The sequence below is a fragment of the Ranitomeya variabilis genome, chromosome 2, assembly GCF_051348905.1.
Source record: "Ranitomeya variabilis isolate aRanVar5 chromosome 2, aRanVar5.hap1, whole genome shotgun sequence".
Taxonomy (NCBI): Eukaryota; Metazoa; Chordata; class Amphibia; order Anura; family Dendrobatidae; genus Ranitomeya; species Ranitomeya variabilis.
The window spans coordinates 989,418,582-989,439,476 of NC_135233.1; the positions used below are offsets into that span (position 1 = coordinate 989,418,582).

Sequence of the window (20,895 nt, forward strand, 5' to 3'; positions counted from 1 at the left end):
ATTATTTGTTGGGGGCTTTTTATATCTTTGGGGTTATTTCTCTGAGGCAAGTGAGGTCTTACTTTCCCTCTAGGGGTAGCTAGTTTCTCAGGCTGCGTCGAGACGTCCAGGAATTTAGGCACGTTCACCGGCTACCTTTAGTGTGTTTGGTTAGGATCAGGTTTGCGGTCAGTCCAGTTACCACCGCCCTAGAGCTCGTTCTATGTTCAGTAACTTAGCTAGTCAGTTCTGTGATCCTCAGCCACTAAGGATCATAACACAAAGGGTATTGAAATTTGACCTTGATATTATTCAAGAGGCGATAATCAATACAGGGTCTCAAGGAGCCATCCTTCTTGGCAACAAAAAAGAATCCCGCTCCCAATGGTGACGAAGATGGCCGAATATGCCCTTTCTCCAAGGACTCCTTAACATAACTCCGCATGGCGGTATGTTCTGGCACAGACAGGTTGAAAAGTCGGCCCTTAGGGAACTTACATCCTGGAATCAAGTCAATAGCACAATGACAGTCCCTATGCGGAGGAAGGGAACTGGACTTGGGCTCATCAAACACATCCTGGAAATCTGACAAAAACTCAGGAATTTCAGAAGAGGGGGAAGAGGAAATCGACATCAAAGGAACGTCATTATGAACCCCCTGACAACCCCAACTAGTCACAGACATAGATTTCCAATCCAGCACCGGATTATGTACCTGTAACCATGGAAAACCCAGTACAATAACATCATGCAAATTATGCAACACCAGAAAACGACAATCTTCCTGATGTGCTGGCGCCATACACATGGTCAGCTGTGTCCAAAACTGAGGTTTATTTTTAGCCAAAGGTGTAGCATCAATGCCCCTCAAAGGAATAGGGTTCTGCAAAGGCTGCAAGGGGAAACCACAACGCTTGGCGAATTCTAAGTCCATCAAGTTCAAAGCGGCGGCTGAATCCACAAACGCCATGACAGAAAATGACGACAATGAGCAGATCAAGGTCACAAATAAGAGAAATTTAGGCTGTACAGTACTGATGGTAACAGACCTAGCGACTCTGTTAGTACGCTTAGGACAATCAGAAATAACATGAGCAGAATCGCCGCAGTAAAAACACAACCTATTCTGACGTCTAAATCCTTGCCGTTCAGCTCTAGTCAAAATCCTATCACACTACATAGGCTCAGGACTCCGCTCAGAGGACAACGCCATCGCGTACACAACTCTGTGCTCGCGCAAGCGCCGATCAATCTGAATGGCCAGAGACATAGAATCACTCAGACCAGCAGGCATGGGGAACCCCACCATAACGTCCTTAACAGATTCAGAAAGACCCTATCTGAAAATTGCCGCCAAAGCATCCTCATTCCATTTAGTGAGCACAGACCATTTTCTAAATTTCTGGCAGTATGATTCTGCCGCTTCCTGACCCTGACACAGGGTCAACAAGATTTTTTCTGCATGATCCACTGAATTAGGTTCATCATACAATAACCCTAGCGCCTGAAAAAAGGTGTCTACATTAAGCAAGGCCGGATTCCCTGATTCCAGGGCAAATGCCCAGTCCTGAGGATCACCGCGCAGCAGAGAGATGACAATTTTAACTTGCTGAATGGAATCACCAGAGGAACGGGGTTTCAGAGCGAAAAATAGTTTGCAGTTATTTTTAAAGCTCAAAAACTTGGACCTGTCCCCAAAAAACAAATCAGGAGTAGGAATTCTAGGCTCTAAAACCGGAGTCTGGACAACATAATCAAAAATACCCTGTACTCTTGCGGCAAGTTGATCCACACGCGAAGCCAAACCCTGAACATCCATGCCAGCGCCAAACTCCCGAAACACCCAGAGATTAAGAGGGAAGAGAAGACAAAGTAGACTGCAGAAAAAAAAATGGCTCAGCACTTTTCTTCCCTTCTTTTGAGATGCATTTAACTCATTGTGGGCCAGTTGTACTGTTATGATCTGTGGCTTAGGAGCAGCATGAGACGTGCTCTGGAGGAGGTGGCACCTGTACTGACCGCAGACCCTGAACTTAACACAACAACTAGAAGTAGCCGTGGGATGTACCTAACACGGCCTAGACACCTCGACACGGTCGGAGGACTATATACCCCTAAAGATAGAAACAGGAAAGCTATCTTGCCTCAGAGAAAATCCCCAAAGGATAGACAGCCCCCCGCAAATATTGACTGTGAGAGGAGAGGGAAATAACATACGCAGAATGAAACCAGGATTTAGCAAAGGAGGCCAATCTAGCTAAATAGAAAAGACAGGACAGAGTACTGTGCGGTCAGTATTAAAAATACTAGAAAATATCCACCACAGAGAATACCAAAATCTCCACACCTAACTAAAGGCATGGAGGGTAAATCTGCTTCTCCAGAGCTTCCAGCTTGATTGAATAAATCCACTGACAAAGCTGGACAAGAAAAAACATAGAAATGCGCTGAACAATAAAGTCCACAGTACGTGGACTGCAAAAACAAAGCCAGGACTTATCTTTGATGATTTGGACAGAGTAGCAGGAGAATCCAGGAGAGATGTGAATCCACCAAGAAACAATGGACAACTGGCACTAACTAAAGGATCTAGCCAGACTAAATAGCCCAGTCAGAATTGGTAATAAGTGGAAGCACCTGATGACTACTGAAATCCAAAGGAGCAGCAGTACCACTTATAACCACCGGAGGGAGCCCAAGAGCAGAACTCACAACATTACCACTTATAACCACCGGAGGGAGCCCAAGTGCAGAATTCACAACAGTCGTAAGACTGCTTCCGCTGCCCACGTCGGGCATTTTTTGCACAGTATGCATCGGGCCGACGCAGCGCGACGGCCCCGTACCGACACTAGTGTGAAAGCCGCCTTACTGAACTGCGGCACCTGGGAGAAAGTAAACTTTATTCCTCCTGAGAGCCACTGGCTTTTAGTCATATCTGCATATCTACAGTCACCGCTCAGCACTATGACTGACAGCTCGCAGTGCAACGTACCAGGGCCGAGTAGGCCGTCAGTCAGAGTGACAGGGCATGATTACAGCCACCTCTCGCTACGAACTGAACTTTCTGTACCGCTCCAGCTTCTCCTCTAAGACTGAAATCCCGCCCTTCTCTGTTGGTGTACCTCAAGGCTCTGTCCTGGGACCCTTGTTCTACTCCAAATATACCTTTGGCCTATGACATCTTATCATGTCTCATGGCTTCCCATACCACCTATACGCTGACAACACTCAGATCTATCTCTCTGGCCCAGACGTCACCTCTCTGCTGTCCAGAATCCCAAAGTGTCTATTGCCCTTATGCTTCTTCTCATCATGGTTCCCAAAGCTCAATGTGGACTCATCAACTTTCCCACATCACAATCTGCCTTGGATTAACCCTCAACTCTATCCTGTCCTTCAAACCCCATATCCAAGCTCTTACCACAACCTACAGCTTCCAACTCAAAAATGTTTCCAGAATTCACCCTTTTCTCAACCCCTAAATCTACTAAAATGTTAGTGCATCTGTAGCGCCCCACTGCCGCAGGGCCGAGGGGTACCCGGTACCGGGCCTCTGAGTCTCTGCTCTGGGGTTGTCACGGTGGCTAGACCCGGTCCGTGACCCTGCTGAGGGGGCGTACAATAAAGGTGTAGGTATGATGACGATGTTATGGTGCGGTGGAGTGCCGGTCGCAGTAAATAACGAGGACACCAGGTTGCAGTCTCTTTACTGAAGGCTTCTAGATCCTCAGTCCGGAATACGGTTAACCGGGCTGCGCAAGTCCGGCCGGTCCGATGGCACCTCCAGAGTTCCCTTTGCAGGTGGAAATCTGTGCCTACCTTCTAGCGCTTGTGTGTTGTGGTCCTCCCCTGCTGAGCACCCCAGGGTAGTCCCCACAACTGTTGTGTCTGTTTCTCGTGTTCCCTCACAACTCGATTCTGATGTTCTTCTTCTCGTCCCCCAGATCTTATGGTAGGACGCACCCGTATGACGGGTAGGCTCGGAGCTCTTCCGGGACCCTAGAGTCGCCCCTCTCCAAAGGTTGCCCCCTATGTCTTCGTAGGTGATTTGGGTGAGACAGCCAGCCTATAACTCACTGCCCTGCCGTTGGTTTGAAGTAATGCCTAGAGCTCTATACTTCCTCGGCGTTCCGGCCACCGGTTATTTGCGCCTCAATAGGATGTTGCCTCGGTCTTACAGCACGACTCCTACTGGTATTTCCCCTTGTTGCGTTGATCTCGTTTCTCACTCAGCACAATAAACCTCGCTTCTTATCCTTTCTTGGGGTACCGCCGCTATATCGTGCAGGCGCGGTCCCGCAACGTTCTCTCTGTTCGCTAGGCCTCTGTCAGGATCCCACCCCTGACAGGGACCCTTCTGAATCTTCCCCCACAACACCCTGTGCCACAAGGTGTTGCCTGGTTCCAACCCAGTCAGCTTTCTGATCTCACTTCCTGCCTGACCCCCAGTTATACCAGTATGTGAGGAGTGGCCTAATACATAGAACCCTTAGCTCCCCCTGGAGGCCAGACTGTGAAGTGTATTGGTGTATGTGATACCTGGTCAGATGAACTCCTTCAGTGCCATCAGACATACCATAGCCCCCCTTAGTGGCGGAGCAACAGTACTGCAACGACCAGGACTCTGGGGCGCTGCACATGCCCTCATCATCTCCCGCCTCTACTACTGTAACCGCAGACTTGTACTATATAATAATTATGTAGCATCATGCGGTAGTGGACCCGAAACCAGTGTTGGTTGCTCAGACATGCCCCAGCTCTGCTTTCCTTATAGCTGTGGGGTGCTATTGTCTAAACATGCAAAATAGAAATTTCTGTGCAATGAAAAATAGTTTTTGCGCAGTCCCCGTCATATATTAGATTGTCAGCGGGTTACTGGTTGTCACTGCCATTCTATGACATAACGACATGTAATCCCCGTCTTTCTTGATCTTCCCGTAGAGCGTATTGCCCTCCTCTCCGTATTGTCAGTGCGTTCTTACATGCTGGTAAGATCTGTCGGCACCCGGCTGACACATCACGCAGTGACAGCTGTGCACGCACGTGACGCCGCTGCTTTCTTCTAGTCTGCATCACGCTTGGCTTCTCACTTTGGCTGTGTGGGAAGACGCACGACAGGATACTAATTCTTCACCTTCTGTCATCAGTCTCAGTTTGGACTGGTCCCTCTCTGCTGTTACTTATGTAGATCAGTGCAGGAAAGCTTGGACGCCTCAAGAAAATCAGTCTTGAGCAGTTTGGATTTGGAGCATCAGGATACCTAAGGGTGACTTGTCCTGGAGGTTAGTCCTCACCACTTGCTAAATACTTAAGAAGGTGAATCTTTGCATGTGGCCATATTACTGTTATGTGATAAGGTGCCCCTACCCTGCTAAGAGTCCACACTGCACCTCCAAGTGCCCCTAAGTCTTATATGAAGGCATGAAGCGATATATATTCGGGGGTTTTTTAGGAAAAAAATTCATTGGACGCTTCATTTGAATAGAACTGATCTGCAGTTCTCAGCAGCAGCCACTACAAAGGGAACAGAGCTGTGCTGTCCCGCCACTAGGGGCGATAACAGAAGATCGGTAAGGGTCAGACCTCCAGCCATCTGATACTGATGACCTATCCTGATCATAAGACCGACATGCCCTTTAAGAAAATGATCCAGTAAAGAGATCACATTTTCTTACATAGTATAGCACCACCTGGTGTTCAAAGTGTATAACAGTGTGCAGGTCCATGTAATGAATTGTGGACACACGTCATTTTCACTACAGCCAGGTTTCTGGTCACTGGATCAATATAGAATTATACGGCCATTGTGATATGAATTTTCAAAGTAAGTACATTAGCCTCACCAGGTTTACGAGATCTATTTAATAATGTATGCGGATTGAATTGTGAACTCTGGTGACCGATCTGATCTGCTTTAACATCTCAGCAATACTGTAAATAGTATTATAAAGTCATTTTGTCAGGAGCTATGATACGTGCGACAGATATTACATGACCAGTACAATGCTCATCTGCTATGGGAACGTTTTGTTTTTTTTAATCTGTCTCAGATTATTTGTAAATTTCATTGTTGGGCAACTTGTAAGACACGTTTCTTGGTCATTTGTTGATTATTTTCACCTATAATGTTATTTTTCTGTCTAGGGACCACAATATTTTTAAAGATGGCAGCTTCAGTGGTACCACAATCCCCTAATTCTCCTCTGCACAGTGTTGCGCTGCTAAGCAAGTCCTTTCCCCAGCTCCCCAGCCCAAGAAGAAGACGACATGGTGGGCGAGCGAGGAGCCACTGGAATACAGCCAGCCTGACAGGTAACACTCACCACCGGTCTTAAGGGGGTTGTCCGGTCCAAATTGATGAGTCTACAGTCGCTCTGTGTGACTGCAGACTTATGAATCCCCAGTGCACGTGCTGTATGCTCCGAGGATTCGCCGGTTTCTGACCCGGGACTGGAGGGTATGTTTGCATTGTGCATGCTCTCGTCCAGGGCCCGTCTAGAGGGTGTGGCCTCGCTCTCCATACACCAGTATTGAATGAGGCTATGCCCCGTCTAGTAACGTGGCCATCCCGTGGTCAACTAGAGGACGCGGCCTTGCTCCATACACCTATTAAAGAAGACCAGTCACGCTTCCCCAAAATAGGTTCTTTAAAATTAATGCACTGTTTAGGGAACTTATATGGTTGAAAAAGGGTGCGAGAATTAAGTTAGAGCACTTACAAAGGAGTAAGGAGGAAGGAGGGTTGGCATTGCCTAACCCTTGGCTATATTTTTTATCTTCCCAGTGTCAACATCTGGCAAGTAGAGTGGAGGACACATCTGTGGAAATAGGGGGAGGTCGAGGGATTCTTCAGTTTCTCGGGGGTCGGGGTCCCCTATTGTCTAAGTTAGAGGCAAATAAATTTAAACCGTGGGTGTCTAAATTTCCGACGGTAATGCTTATGGTCAAAGTGTGGGGTAAAATTAAAAGTTTAAGGGGAATTACTGGGTTCACAAGGTATACCCCTGTATGGGATAATCCATATCTGCCGCAATTGAGGACACTGAAGGGGTTTGCGCAATGGCGACGAGTGGGTATCTGGTGGCTCTCACAGCTGATAGATGGGGGTGTCTTTAAATCATTTGAGGACTTACGAAGGGAGTTCTCACTTCAGCATTCTATGTTTTATCAGTATTTACAAGTAAGACACGCTTATATAATGCAGACTCATATACACCCTATTATTATACATCATGATACTGTTATTAATAGGCTCGGTTTACAGGCATCTACAAGGGGACTAATTTCATTCGTGTACGGGGAGCTCCTCTCGAGGGCGCTATTAGGTCACCCGATGACTGCATTGGCGAAATGGGAACATCAAGTGGGGGGGATTTCGGTAGATCAATGGGAGTCAATAATGCAAATGATCCCTAAGTTGTCTCTCAGTGAGCCTAACCGTCTGTCTCAACTATATATCCTTTATAGGGTTTATAGGACTCCTAAGTGGCTGTTTGATTTAGGTCTAAGGCCAAATTCAAAATGTCCCAAGTGTACGCTCGATAATGCAGATATCCTACATATGTTCTGGACGTGTCCCTGTATACAAATATTCTGGATTATGGTTCTCAACTTAATATATATGGCCACAGAGCAGGATATTCCCAGAGATCCTATTGTCTGTGTGCTTGGATATGTTGAGGAGGCGGGAGGAGATGATCATTCACAAATAGCTGTTGCCAGAATGCTTTTTACTGCTAGAAAATTAATAGCATATCACTGGATCTCAGATAAAGTTCCCACGAGGAAGGAGTATGTAAATAAGCTAAACCTCATACTATGCAGAGAGAAGGCCATTTATCTTAAACGGGGTAGACCGGCAGTGTTTGAGAAAATTTGGGCAGGATGGTTGAATGTTCCAGGCTTACCGTCTGTAAGTTTATTCTCGTGATACCATGTTTATATCACCCTGAAAGTGATTTAGTTGTACTCCATGACTGGTGCCTTGGGATATGTGCCTTATCTATGTCTGTATTTTTCTTGTGATATATTTTATCATTGGACCAGGGTTGGGGGGGGGGGGGGGGAGTTGTTGGGAATGGGAAAAGACTGTGGGGTATTTTGGAAAAAATTCTGTTATGTTCTGAAAACTTTAATAAAAAATATCTGATTTAAAAAAAAAAAAGAAGACCAGTCACTTGGCAAAAAAACTTAAAGGGAACCTATCACCCCGTTTTTTTCGGTATGAGATAAAAATACTGTTAAATAGGGCCTGAGCTGTGCATTACAATAGTGTAGTTTGTGGACCCCGATTCCCCACCTATGCTGCCGAAATACGTTACCAAAGTAGTCGTTTTCGCCTGTCAATCAGGCTGGTCAGGTCGGATGGGCGTGGTTTCTTCCCCCAGATATTGCGTAGTTTTCCGTTGGTGGCGTAGTGGTGTGCGCATGTCCAAGGTCCCGAATCCTGCACAGGGGGGTGAAAATAGCAGCGATGTCCGTTATTCCATTGGTGGTCGGTGGGCGCGGCCATCTTCCTTTGGCCGCGCGTGCGCAGAAGCGGCGCTCTGCTGGCCGCGGCTTCAGGAAAATGGCCGCCGCGATATCCATCTGCGCACGCGCGGCATCCCGCGGCCATTTTCCTGAAGCCGCGGCCAGCAGAGCGCCGCTTCTGCGCACGCGCGGCCAAAGCAAGATGGCCGCGCCCACCGATCACCAATGGAATAACGGACATCGCTGCTATTTTCACTCCCCTGTGCAGGATTCGGGACCTTGGACATGCGCACACCACTACGCCACCAACGGAAAACTACGCAATATCTGGGGGAAGAAACCACGCCCATCCGACCTGACCAGCCTGATTGACAGGCGAAAACGACTACTTTGGTAACGTATTTCGGCAGCATAGGTGGGGAATCGGGGTCCACAAACTACACTATTGTAATGCACAGCTCAGGCCCTATTTAACAGTATTTTTATCTCATACCGAAAAAAACGGGGTGATAGGTTCCCTTTAAATACCTTAGAAAAATCCTTGTCTAATTCTGCCGCTATTTTGCGCTGTGCCACCACATTCCAGAGATATTCACATTTCCTGCTTTTGGAGCACAGTATGTGAAATTTCTGATTCTAGTCCAACTGGGCGTTTCTTCAGAGTGTTCTCTGGGGGTGTGCACTTTCACCCCTTCCTCCCAGATGCTGCCAATCACAGCACAGCAGTGTCTGAGACTTCTCGATCTGCTGTAGTTGGCAGGGTATTTTGAGAGGGGTGAAAGCGCACACACCGCCCAGAGAAGACACTGAAGACATGCCCAGTTGGCCTGGAAATATGGATTCCACATGTTATGCCCAAAAAGTAATAAATGTGAATAGCTCTGCAATGGAGCGATTTAGAACAAACCGAAAAAGAGCTTCAGAATCAGGTGAGTGCAGGGATTTTGACAATGTATTTAATCTAATTTTTTAAGCAAGTCAAAGATGCTCTTTAAAGAAATTCGGAGTATCCAAAAGTAGTCCTAAGTGAATTTATAGTCCGCAGATACCATTTACATTGACGTCCTAGCAGGTTCCTGCTTATGAAATCTCATTATGTTATATATTTTTTTCACAGGGGAAGACTGGAGCTCTTACAGTCTCTCTTCCACTAATAGCAACAATCTTTTGCGCTCACCCAGCGGTCTACCTACCCCAGATGACACCATCCACTCTCTACCATCATGTGGACGGAGCTCAAGCAGAGCTGTACTGACTGTGAACACCAAGACAACACAGGTACTACAACACACATCTAGGATCCAAGCGGTAACGTTTCTCCTTGCGGAGACTGATATGCCAAGGCGAGGAGACTTTTAAGCCTTGCAATGCTCCTCTGGGAAATACGCAAATTGTCTCTTCAAAGCGAGTCATGTGGCAAGGCTCGTTAGAGTCGATATTGACTGTTAGGATTGCTACTTCCTATAAGTGGCGCTAGAGTTTTAGTCCTCTTCCTCTCTGAAGAGACCATTAACACATATCTAGGTATGCCGCCTGATATGTTACATAAGAATGGCGGTATTTGTTATATGAATATGCACACACCAGTCCGGGCAGCTCATTAATTTTCTTTGAAAACCAGTAGAAAATGTGATTCCCAGTTGAGTTCACTTGATGATGCAGAGCAAGCTGATTAAGCAAGGATTATTAAAGACTTTTGATGTGGATTATGTCTGCAGTGTGGGAATCCAATAGGCTTATATCCTAGGATGCTTCTAAGAACACTTTTTCACACATTTATTTATTTAAAATTAGCTTTTCTCCTTCGCCTCATTGGGGGACACAGCCCGTGGGTGTATGCTGCTGTCGGTAGGAGGCTGACACTAAAGGCCCCGTCTCACATAGCGAGATCGCTAGCGAGATCGCTGCTGAGTCACAAGTTTTGTGACGCAACAGCGACCTCCATAGCGATCTCGCTATGTGTGACACGTACCAGCGATCAGGCCCCTGCTGCGAGATTGCTGGTCGTGTCGGAATGGCCTGGACCTTTTTTTGGTCGTTGAGGCCCCGCTGACATTGCTGAATCGGTGTGTGTGACACCGATCCAGCGATGTCTTCACTGGTAACCAGGGTAAACATCGGGTTACTAAGCGCAGGGCCGCACTTAGTAACCCGATGTTTACCCTGGTTACCAGCGTAAATGTAAAAAAAAACAAACAGTACATACTCGCCTTTCGGTGTCCAGGTCCCTTGCCGTCTGCTTCCTGCTCTCACTGACTCCCGGCCGTACAGTGAGAAGTGAGAGCACAGCAGTGACGTCACCGCTGCGCTCTGCTCTCGCTGTACGGCCGGATCTCAGTCAGAGCAGGAAGCAGACGGCAAGGGACCTGGACACCGAAAGGCGAGTATGTACTGTTTGTTTTTTTTGGTAACCAGGGTAAACATCGGGTTACTAAGCGCGGCCCTGCGCTTAGTAACCCGATGTTTACCCTGGTTACCCGGGTGCTGCAGGGGGACTTCGGCATCGTTGAAGACAGTTTCAACGATGCCGAAGTCGTTCCCCTGATCGTTGGTCGCTGGGGAGAGCTGTCTGTGTGACAGCTCCCCAGCGACCACACAGCGACTTACCAACGATCACGGCCAGGTCATATCGCTGGTCGTGATCGTTGGTAAATCGCTTAGTGAGACGGGGCCTTTAGTGATACAAAGAAAGTTCTCTCCTCCCCTGCAGTATACCCCCTCCTGCTGGCTCTCAGCTAACCAGTTCTTGCTTAGTGTCTGTAGGAGGCACACGGGTTTGGTTCAGACCCCAACGTTTTTATTTTATCTTTTACTTTTCTGCAAATTTTTATTTTTTAATTAACGGAGTGAAGGGGGCGACAGATCCTTTCAAGGTTCCGATCTCCCCCGAATCATAAACAGGCGAGCACGGCGAGTATACCTCCCCGTACCCTCTCCTGCGACGTGGGAAGCCATGACTGAGCTCACTTCAGGGGCGACGGTTCCTTCACGGTCCCGATCTCCCCACACCAGCAACAGGCGACCACATGGAGTGTCGCCTCCATGTACCCTCTCCTGGAGCCAGGCCTAAAGCCGGACAACTGGCCCTGTGCACCCGGGGACTGAACTTCGTGGATGCACAGAGGCCCCTCTCTATGGCGTCTGAGCAGCCCCCACTGTCCCACCACTGTGCAAGCGGATGGCACAAGGAGGCGGACGGTTCCTCTCCACCTCCCTAACAAAGGGATGATGGATTGAGGTTTATCCCTGCACTGTCCACGCTGCACAGAACAGCACTGAAACCCACATCCGCGGCGGCTCCATGCCGGGACGCGCACCGATGGTGAGTGGATCCATCTGCAGCGGGATATCCACATGCTGACAACCAGCCTCAGCCACTTCCCTGTGGCCCACCTCCCTGAGGTAACGCTCCAGCTGGCTGAAAAAATTTAGCCCCCGGCTTCGGCCGATGTGTAGGCCGCATCCCTGAAGCCGCGCCCGCACTATGGCATTTTCTGGCGCTTTTCGCCTGACAGCAACGTCCCTCACTTCTACCGCTGGTGTCGCCCGCCGGCTGCAGAAATTTAGGCCCCGGCTTGGGCCTATTCAACATCGTGTCCGTGGTTCCGCCCCCCGAATTGGCGCTTCTCACTCTCTGAGATTTTATCAACTCTGCAACTGCCGGTGGCCATCTTGGCCGTCACTGGGGTGACGTTTTTTTGCATTAAAGGGGTACATCGACTCTACATCAGTACCCGTGTAAGGAAGTACCTGACCTAAAGCCACACGACCAGTATTCCCTGGTCTTAAAGGCGCATGACCAGTATTCCCTGGTCATGTGAGCTCCCTCACAACAAAGCTCTGAATATGGATCGGATATTGCCTGGACTTCCCAGAGCTTCAGAGAAGGATGACTCGCCTATTTATACCATCAACCAATCTCGGTACATTGACAAGGACTCTGGTTCTGCTCTAGACTACGCCGTGTCCCTCATAAGGAGACTAAACTCCCTCCTAGAGCATTTGCCATTCCGTCCGGATAAGCGTTTCACTGGACAGAAGCCTCTACGTGGGATGCCATGCCTGGTCTGATTTTTAAGGGCGACGGGCCCTTTAAAGGGCACCGATCTCCCCACACCATCAACAGACAAGCACACGGAGTGTCGCCTCCATGTATCCTCCTCTGCATCCAGGCCTAACGCCAGACAACCTGTTCTGTCCACCCGGAGTCCTGAACTCTGTGGATGTACAGAGGTACCCTTTTTGGCGTATGAGCACCTTCCTGTGCATCACCACTATTTAGCGGATGATGCAAGAAGGCAGACAATTCCTCTCCACTTCCCTGTTAAGAGGTTGATGGATCGAGGGTTCCTAATTTTTATCTCTGCACCATCAAAAGAGAGCGATGGCAAGAGACTATAACCTGCTGGATGCAGCCGCGCATTCTGCGACTTGGCAGATTAACCGAGTAGAATCTCCTGTGGTATACCTACTAGTATCTCTACCCGATGGGTCCTCAATTAAAAATACCTCGGACTGTCAGGTAGCAAATCTGGTGCGTTGCGGCTTCGGGTTCAGCGCTCTATCCTCCCTAGCCGCTGCATGGATTGCTAGAGCAATTGTCTCCTGGCTGGAGACCTTAACTACCTTGATTCACACCATTAACCTTTTCCCGAAGACAGTACAACTGAACAATTAAATACTTTGAGCGGGAGACTGACAAAGGATTGTATAAGGGTTGTCCAGGACAGTCTAGATCTAAGGGATCTTGGTTCCAAAAAGGGGAACGAAAAGTAAGACCGATCCTGGACCTCAAACTTATAACAACCTTTGACAAGGCCCTCCTTCGGATGGAGTTCCTCCGCTCAGCCATTACTTCAACAGAAAAAGGTGCAGTTTCTGTCATCCATCGACATTCGGGATGCTTGCCCTCTTCAAAAATTCCTTGGCTTTTCCATTCGTGAACAGCATTTTCAAGTCACGACCTTGTCCTTCAGCCTTGCTACTGCACCCAGAGTGTTCGCAAGGGTCATGGCGGATGTCCTGTTTCTCTTGCACCCTAGTGACGTGCTCGTCCTGCCCTGTTTGGTCGACTGTCTAGCTGCCCTTCCAGGACTACGCTGAGTTGTCTAGATCACTTGCAGTACCCTCTCACCTGGGCTGGCAGCTACACTTAAAGTTCTCCTCATTTCCAGCCCAGCAGATATCCTTTTTGAGGATGATCCTGCACACTTCCAGAAGGATGGTAATTCTCCCTCGAGACAAGGTCATGACCCTTCAACAGGGAGCTCGCGAACTTGAGTACTTATCCCCTCCTTTGCTAGGAGGGTTCTGAGGAAAAATGGTGACGACAATGGAAGCTGTTTCCTTCGCTCTGCTCGTTTTCTGCAAGTCAAACAGATGATAGTCTCTAAGCTCCATCTTCATCCAGGGCCTTTCTCCCGGTTCAATGGTTATTAGTAACTACCAATGCCAGTCGTCTTCTCCCTATCATTGCTCTGGAGATCTGAACGGTAGTCCTACAGCAGGTCCACTGCCTTCTGGTGGGTCACCCCATCCGAATTCTATTGGATAATGCCACCGCGGTGCCATACGTCAATCATCTAGCAGGTACCCATGGTCAGGCGCCATGACCGAGGTACCTCACATTCTCTGATGGGCCGAGATCTATCATTCGGTGATCTTGGCAGTATATATCCCATGAGTAGAACTCTGGACGGCAAACAAATTCAACTGTCAGGGTTCCGACTCTAGTCAGTGGGAACTTCACCCCGAAGTCTTCCATCAGATCTGCCTTCACTGGAGCTCTCCTCCAGTTGTAGATCGGATGGCGTCCAGACTGAATGCCAATGTACTCGAGTTTGTGGTTCGGCCTCGAGATCCAAGAGCCATCGCACTGCATGCTCTGGTTCTTCCGTGGTACCAGTTTCCATAACTCCCCTTCCACTACTTCCGAAAGCCTTTCGGAAGCAAAAAGGGGCCCAATGATCCTCCGAGATCCGCACTGACCCCGTCAGTTTTTGTTTGCGGAGCTAGTATCTTTCCGCCTTATTGCAGCAAAACTGCAAGTAGGACTTTCTCTCAGGGAGTTTTCACACGTAGTTCTTCCCTATCGCATACCGTTAGATCATTGGGACCTTAATGGTCCTAGGAGTTTTACAGTAGATTCCTTTTGATGTGGGCAGACTTTACTATCAGGGAAGGTCGCCCTTTTTTCTCTGCGATGTCCTCACCCTGACGAGTCTTCAGAGCTAGCTGCTCTGTTCTTTCAGACTTTTTTCCCTTATTACCATCAAGGCAAGGTTGTCCTCAGGCCATCCCTTGTTACCAAGGTCGTATTGTATTACCACTGTTATGAGGGCATAGTTCTTCCCTCATCTCTTTCAACACCAGTCCAGAAAATGGAATGAGTTCCCCATATTCTGGACGAAGTGAGTGCTCTGAGTAGATACGTCTCGAGGACGGCGTCCTTCCGAAGGTTGGACGCTTTATTTGGGCTTCCTGACGGTAAGAAGAAGGCTTCCTGACGTTTTCAAGAAGGGTTTAGCCGTTTTATCGGCCATGTTAGCCTGGTGGATTCGTTTCACCATCCAGGAGTCCTTCCGTGCTAGATGTCAGCCTATCTCCCTGTCTATCGAGGGTTCTAGGCACCAGGCGTCGGCAAGGCACTCCTGCAAGCTTGCGGATTTGTCCAGTCCGCATGCATTCTTGAAGCACTATGATTCCCAGACTTCCACAGATGTGAGTCTGGGCAGGCGGACTCCGCAGGCCGCGGTGGCGCACTTGTAAGTAGCGGTTACACAGGGCCTGATCTGATGTTGTCCCCACCCAGGGGCTGCTTTGGGACGTCCCATGGTCTGTGTCCCCCAATGAGGCGAAGGAGAAATAGGGGTTTTTGTGTACTCACCGTAAAATCCTTTTCTCCGAGCCATTCATTGGGGGACACAGCTCCCACCCTGTTATTAGCTTATGCTTGTTTTTATAATCTGATATGCTATACTCTTATATATAATATGACATGCTATACGCTCATATGTTGTTATTGATCTCCTACTGCTTTTGCACCAAACTGGTTAGCTGAGAGCCAGCAGGGGGGTGTATACTGCAGGGGAGGAGCTAACTTTCTTTGTATCACTTAGTGTCAGCCTCCTAGTGGCAGCAGCATACACCCACGGGCTGTGTCCCCCCCAATGAATGAAGGATTTTATGGTGAGAAAACAAAAATCCCTATTTTAATTTCAGGATTAAACAACTTTCTAAATAGTCTTGATAAAAAAGTTTCCTTCCTGTAGAGTCTGTGCCACTCCTTCATGTAGCTAAATGTTCTGCTGTTTCTGTCATAGATTATGGTTAGATTACCGTGTGCACAACCGAGTTTGGTGCACGGATAGGTTCCCAAACCGTAGTCAATTAATAATACAAAACCCGGCACTCAACTTAATGGTGTGAAGAAATAACAGATTTATTGTGTCCCAAATCCAACAAAAACGTTTCGGTCTCGCAACGGGACCTTCATCAGTAACTGAAACAAGTATATATATATACAATCAAAAAATTGGGAGAATACAAAACATATAAGTAACAACAAAACCAAGGTATATACAACATATGCAATGCACATGATTATGGCAGTTTTTAGTGATAAGTGAGGTCTATTCGTGTGGAAGAGTGACCTATATCGTGGCACAGTGGTGGTACAGTGATGGAAAAAGTACATACCGTAATTTGGGATGATGTTAGGAGAGGGTGACTATATGACCTGTCTGGGAGTAGACACCGACCGGGGTGAGCGGATGTAACAGAAAATGTCCCACAAGGGGGTAAGATCATGAATTAGTACCTACCAGGAAAATGAGTCAATATGGAGTCCCCAATAGAGGGAGAGAGGTTTTGGCCTAAAGCAGGGGGAGAGGGGAGAAAGGAGACTTGTTACACTGGCCCTGGAGGTTTGTTCTAAGGTAGAAGGAGGTATAAATAATTACCTATGTGCAGGCTGACATCGTGGCGTCCACCGCTTAGGTGTACAAGGGAGGGCCAGGTGGCTCCTATTTATAGTGAATGCGCCAAGGGGGCATAAAGGTGGGGGCTAGTAGAGCGCAATACCGCTCTGTGTACGAGCGGGAGTGGGCGGAAGTGACGCACCGGAAGTAACCGGTCACATGAGTGGTAGCCTAAAATCGCCATCTTGGAGGAGGAAAAGTAGTAATAAATGTCGTACTGCGCATGTCAGTAGGCGCAAGTATGTGGGCTGAGTACATAGGCTCAGAGCGCATGACGGTTGTCATGGTTACGAATATGGCCCTGGTGCACATGACTATAGTAATACTATAGTGTGGGCGGATGCAGTGTGCACAAAAAGAGGGGGGGACCTTATAGATTATAGATGGTTATGTGTGCGCTAACTAGAAAGGGACATCTGGAGGGAGGATAGTTGGAGAGTCGCCCCATAAGAGTTGATAGGGTGCGCATGACAATAAAAGAAGCCCCAGACAGGTCAGTGACGACTGGTATGGTTGAAGTGAATAGTTTTATTATCCTATGAGCTGGCTATAACAAATAATACTGAAATGTAATATATCAGAATTGACAGATAGAGTTGGATATACCAAAAGACAGGGGGACGTGACAATCCTGAGCAAGGTGATGATAAGTGAGTGGTACGGTGCCCGTGATCCATAGTGATGACAGATTCAATAAAGACGACTCTAGAAGGACAAAAAAGAGCGAATTAATAACAATGCATGTCAATCAAGGTATCACTTATACAAATGCCATAAGCTCATAATCGCGGTTCAGGCCTCTGGGAGAAAGGGTTTCCAGAGTGTGAATCCAGAAGGCCTCTTTCTTTTTAAGTAGAGTGACTCTGTCTCCTCCTCGCCTAGGAGGTGGTACGTGATCTATAACCTGGTATTTTAATTGTGAGACAGTATGTCCCTGTGTGTGGAAATGGTATGGGATAGGAAGGAGTAGGTTGCTGCAACGGATGGTGCTCTTGTGCTTCGAGATCCTATCCCTAACTGATTGTGTGGTTTCGCCAATGTAGAGTAGTCCGCACGGGCATTTGATGAGATATATGACGTAAGAAGACTCGCAGGTGAAAAAATTCTTAATGTGGAACGTTTTACCAGATCTGGGATGTTGAAAAATATTCCCCTTTTGAATGTTATTGCATTGTGCGCAATGTAGGCACGGGTAGGTGCCGGTTTTGGGTCGTGAGAGGAAGGTCTGCCTATGTGGGTGCTTGGATCCAATGTCCGCTCTGACCAAATTGTCTCTTAAGTTCGGGGGTCTCCTAAAACATGGTAAAAACGGTTCTCTAAATTCTGGTATGTCAGGATGGGCCGTGGACAAGAGGTGCCAATGTCTCCTGATGGTTTTATGGAGAATGAAAGAGAAGGGGTGGTGCGAATGAACAAAGGGGATACGTCTGTCTGAGGTCCTCCTAATAGGTCGGGGAGGGGGGTCCCTAGATTCTGTCAAGAGGGTGGAGGGATAGCCTCTCATCCGAAATTTGGTGGTCATGTCTTGTGTTTCAGAGTGCTGCGTCTGGGACTATACGTTTAACTCTTTGATATTGTGACAGGGGAATGGAACGTTTGGTGGAAGGTGGATGAAAGCTTTGGTAGTGTAGCAGGCTGTTCCGATCAGTTGGCTTTGTGTAAAGATCGGTGGTTAATAGGCCTGCTGGGTCCTTGAGAACCATAGTGTCCAAAAAGTTGATGGCATTCTGATCATGGCTGATGGTGAACTTAATTCCTGGCCAGGCATCATTGAGGAACAAAAAGAATTCCTGCAAGGACTCCAATGAGCCCCCCCACATGCAAAAAATATCATCTATATAACGTTTCCATAATGTGACGTTATTGATGAATAAAGGATGCTTATAGATGATAGATGTTTCGAAGAGTGCCATATATGTATTAGCGTAAGGGGGCGCTACATTGGAGCCCATTGCTGCGCCCCGTGTCTGTAGATAAAAGGAGTCCTGGAAGAGAAAATAGTTATTGTATAGTACCGTAGACAATAAGTCAATGCAAAGGTTGATTTGTTCGGTATCGAGTCCTGCGGTGGTGAGAGACTGATGCACTGCATTGATTCCATTCAGATGTGGGATGGACGTATATAGATCTTTAACATCGAGGGTCACTAGTAGAGTATTGGGGGATACCCTGTGTAAATCCCTGATACAATGTAGGAAGTCTCCCGTGTCCAAAATGAAAGAAGCTGATTTTTGAGTGATTGGTGTAAGTATTTTTTCTAGGTACCGTGATAGTGGTGAAAGAATAGAATCTGTGGAAGCTACTATCGGCCTCCCAGGGGGATTAGCTAGATCTTTATGAATTTTCGGTAAGGTATAGAATACCGGTGTTATGGGGTTCTTTTTTCTTAGAAAGTCGCTCGTTTTGGAATCTAGAATACCCAAATTTGAATATTTGGCGATGATTTTCTCAATTTTGCCCCTAATTTCTATAGAGGGATCCCTTGAAAGTGGATCATATATAGAGGTATTATTCAGCTGGCGGTGGATCTCCGCAACATACTGTGCTTTGTCCATTACGACTAAGGCACCCCCCGCTCTACTAGCCCCCACCTTTATGCCCCCTTGGCGCATTCACTATAAATAGGAGCCACCTGGCCCTCCCTTGTACACCTACGAACAGCGGTGGACGCCGCGGTGTCAGCCTGCACATAGGTAATTATTTATACCTCCTTCTACCTTAGAACAAACCTCCAGGGCCAGTGTAACAAGTCTCCTTTCTCCCCTCTCCCCCTGCTTTAGGCCAAAACCTCTCTCCCTCTATTGGGGACTCCATACTATATTGACTCATTTTCCTGGTAGGTACTAATTCATGATCTTACCCCCTTGTGGGACATTTTCTGTTACATCCGCTCACCCCGGTCGGTGTCTACTCCCAGACAGGTCATATAGTCACCCTCTCCTAACATCATCCCAAATTACGGTATGTACTTTTTCCATCACTGTACCACCACTGTGCCACGATATAGGTCACTCTTCCACACGAATAGACCTCACTTATCACTAAAAACTGCCATAATCATGTGCATTGCATATGTTGTATATACCTTGGTTTTGTTGTTACTTATATGTTTTGTATTCTCCCAATTTTTTGATTGTATATATATACTTGTTTCAGTTACTGATGAAGGTCCCGTTGCGAGACCGAAACGTTTTTGTTGGATTTGGGACACAATAAATTTATTTCTTCACACCATTAAGTTGAGTGCCGGGTTTTGTATTATTATCTGTCATAGATTAGTCATAAATTAATTTATTGGTAAAACCCCTTTAACCAGCTTAAACATTATATGCAAACAAGTGGAAATCGGCTTAATGACTAAATGCATCGACTTATAGCAACGTAGCACTTAAGAAAATTAGGATGGAAATTGTCTATTCCTATGATTCTTTAAAGGTTACAGAGATAACAAAACTAAGCAGCGCACATGAGAAATGATGCAGAGGCACTAATATCAACAAAGGATCATAGAGTTTTGTTAAACCCTATAATTTGTGTTTTGTTTTGTTTTGTTTTTTTAATCCAGGATTTTCAGTGGAGATCCCACCTCGAAAATCCACAGTTAAACCTCATTACTGACTTTCTCCACAGTAGTCATGTGTGTCTGTTCTTCATAAAAAAATTGTTTTAATTTTGAAGTGTTCCTTCATCCGTTCCCCTTTTTGTAGTTTTCATAAGACTTCACTTATTCCTCCATCTGTTTTTTCGTTCAAGCATTTATTCATAAATTGGTTTATGTTATGTTTCTTTTATTAGCATGATATATTGTTTCTTTATACATTTTTCTTTTGTGTTTTTAAAGGTTTTGATGGCAAATGATAAAGCCTGCAGAATGTTTGGGTACAGTAGTCTTGAGTTGATTGGCATGAGCCTGCCCATGTTGATCCCAGCTTCAAGCCACAGAATTTCTGAGACTCTGGAAGAAGAGCTGATAGAGGCGGATGGGATTTCCCGAGTACCTGGAGAAGTGGTAACTGATATTTAAATATTCATATTTTTTTTTTCTGAAAAAGTCAACTATTTGTTATTTAATATAGGTTAGTCTCCTACTCACTGATTTTCGTGACCATTTTTTTTAATGACTAAAGGGGTTATCCAGGATCGGGATTCAGGTCAGCAGTCACTCTGTGTGACTGTAGACTTGTGAATCCTCACACTGCACGCTGTCAGGATTCTCTGGCATGTCACCGCATACTTGCGCGTCCTATCAATTTGCATGGATGAGGTCACATGCCGGCTAGACGTGCGCGGCCTCGCTCAATACAAGTGAATTGAGTGTGGTCGTTAAGTAAGTTATACTTACAATCACATTACCTCCCACCCCCAGCATCGGAGAATCCTGACAGTGTGAGGATTCACGAGTCTACGGTCACATAAAATGACTGCAGACTTAAGTCCCGAGCCTGGACAACCTCTTTATTTT

General features: G+C 47.0%; 1 protein-coding gene across 7 annotated transcripts in view; it reads left to right on the plus strand.

The window, feature by feature from the left end:
• Positions 1 to 20,895, plus strand: part of PASK (PAS domain containing serine/threonine kinase) — a 76,380-nt gene that overhangs the window by 12,989 nt on the left and 42,496 nt on the right. For all 7 annotated transcript variants that reach the window (XM_077291016.1, XM_077291015.1, XM_077291019.1 and 4 more), the window contains 3 exons: positions 6,127 to 6,294; positions 9,572 to 9,732; positions 20,275 to 20,442. In XM_077291016.1, the coding sequence (XP_077147131.1) occupies positions 6,147 to 6,294; positions 9,572 to 9,732; positions 20,275 to 20,442 (477 nt within the window). In that variant the 5' untranslated portion in view covers positions 6,127 to 6,146. The remainder of the gene's footprint in view (positions 1 to 6,126; positions 6,295 to 9,571; positions 9,733 to 20,274; positions 20,443 to 20,895) is intronic.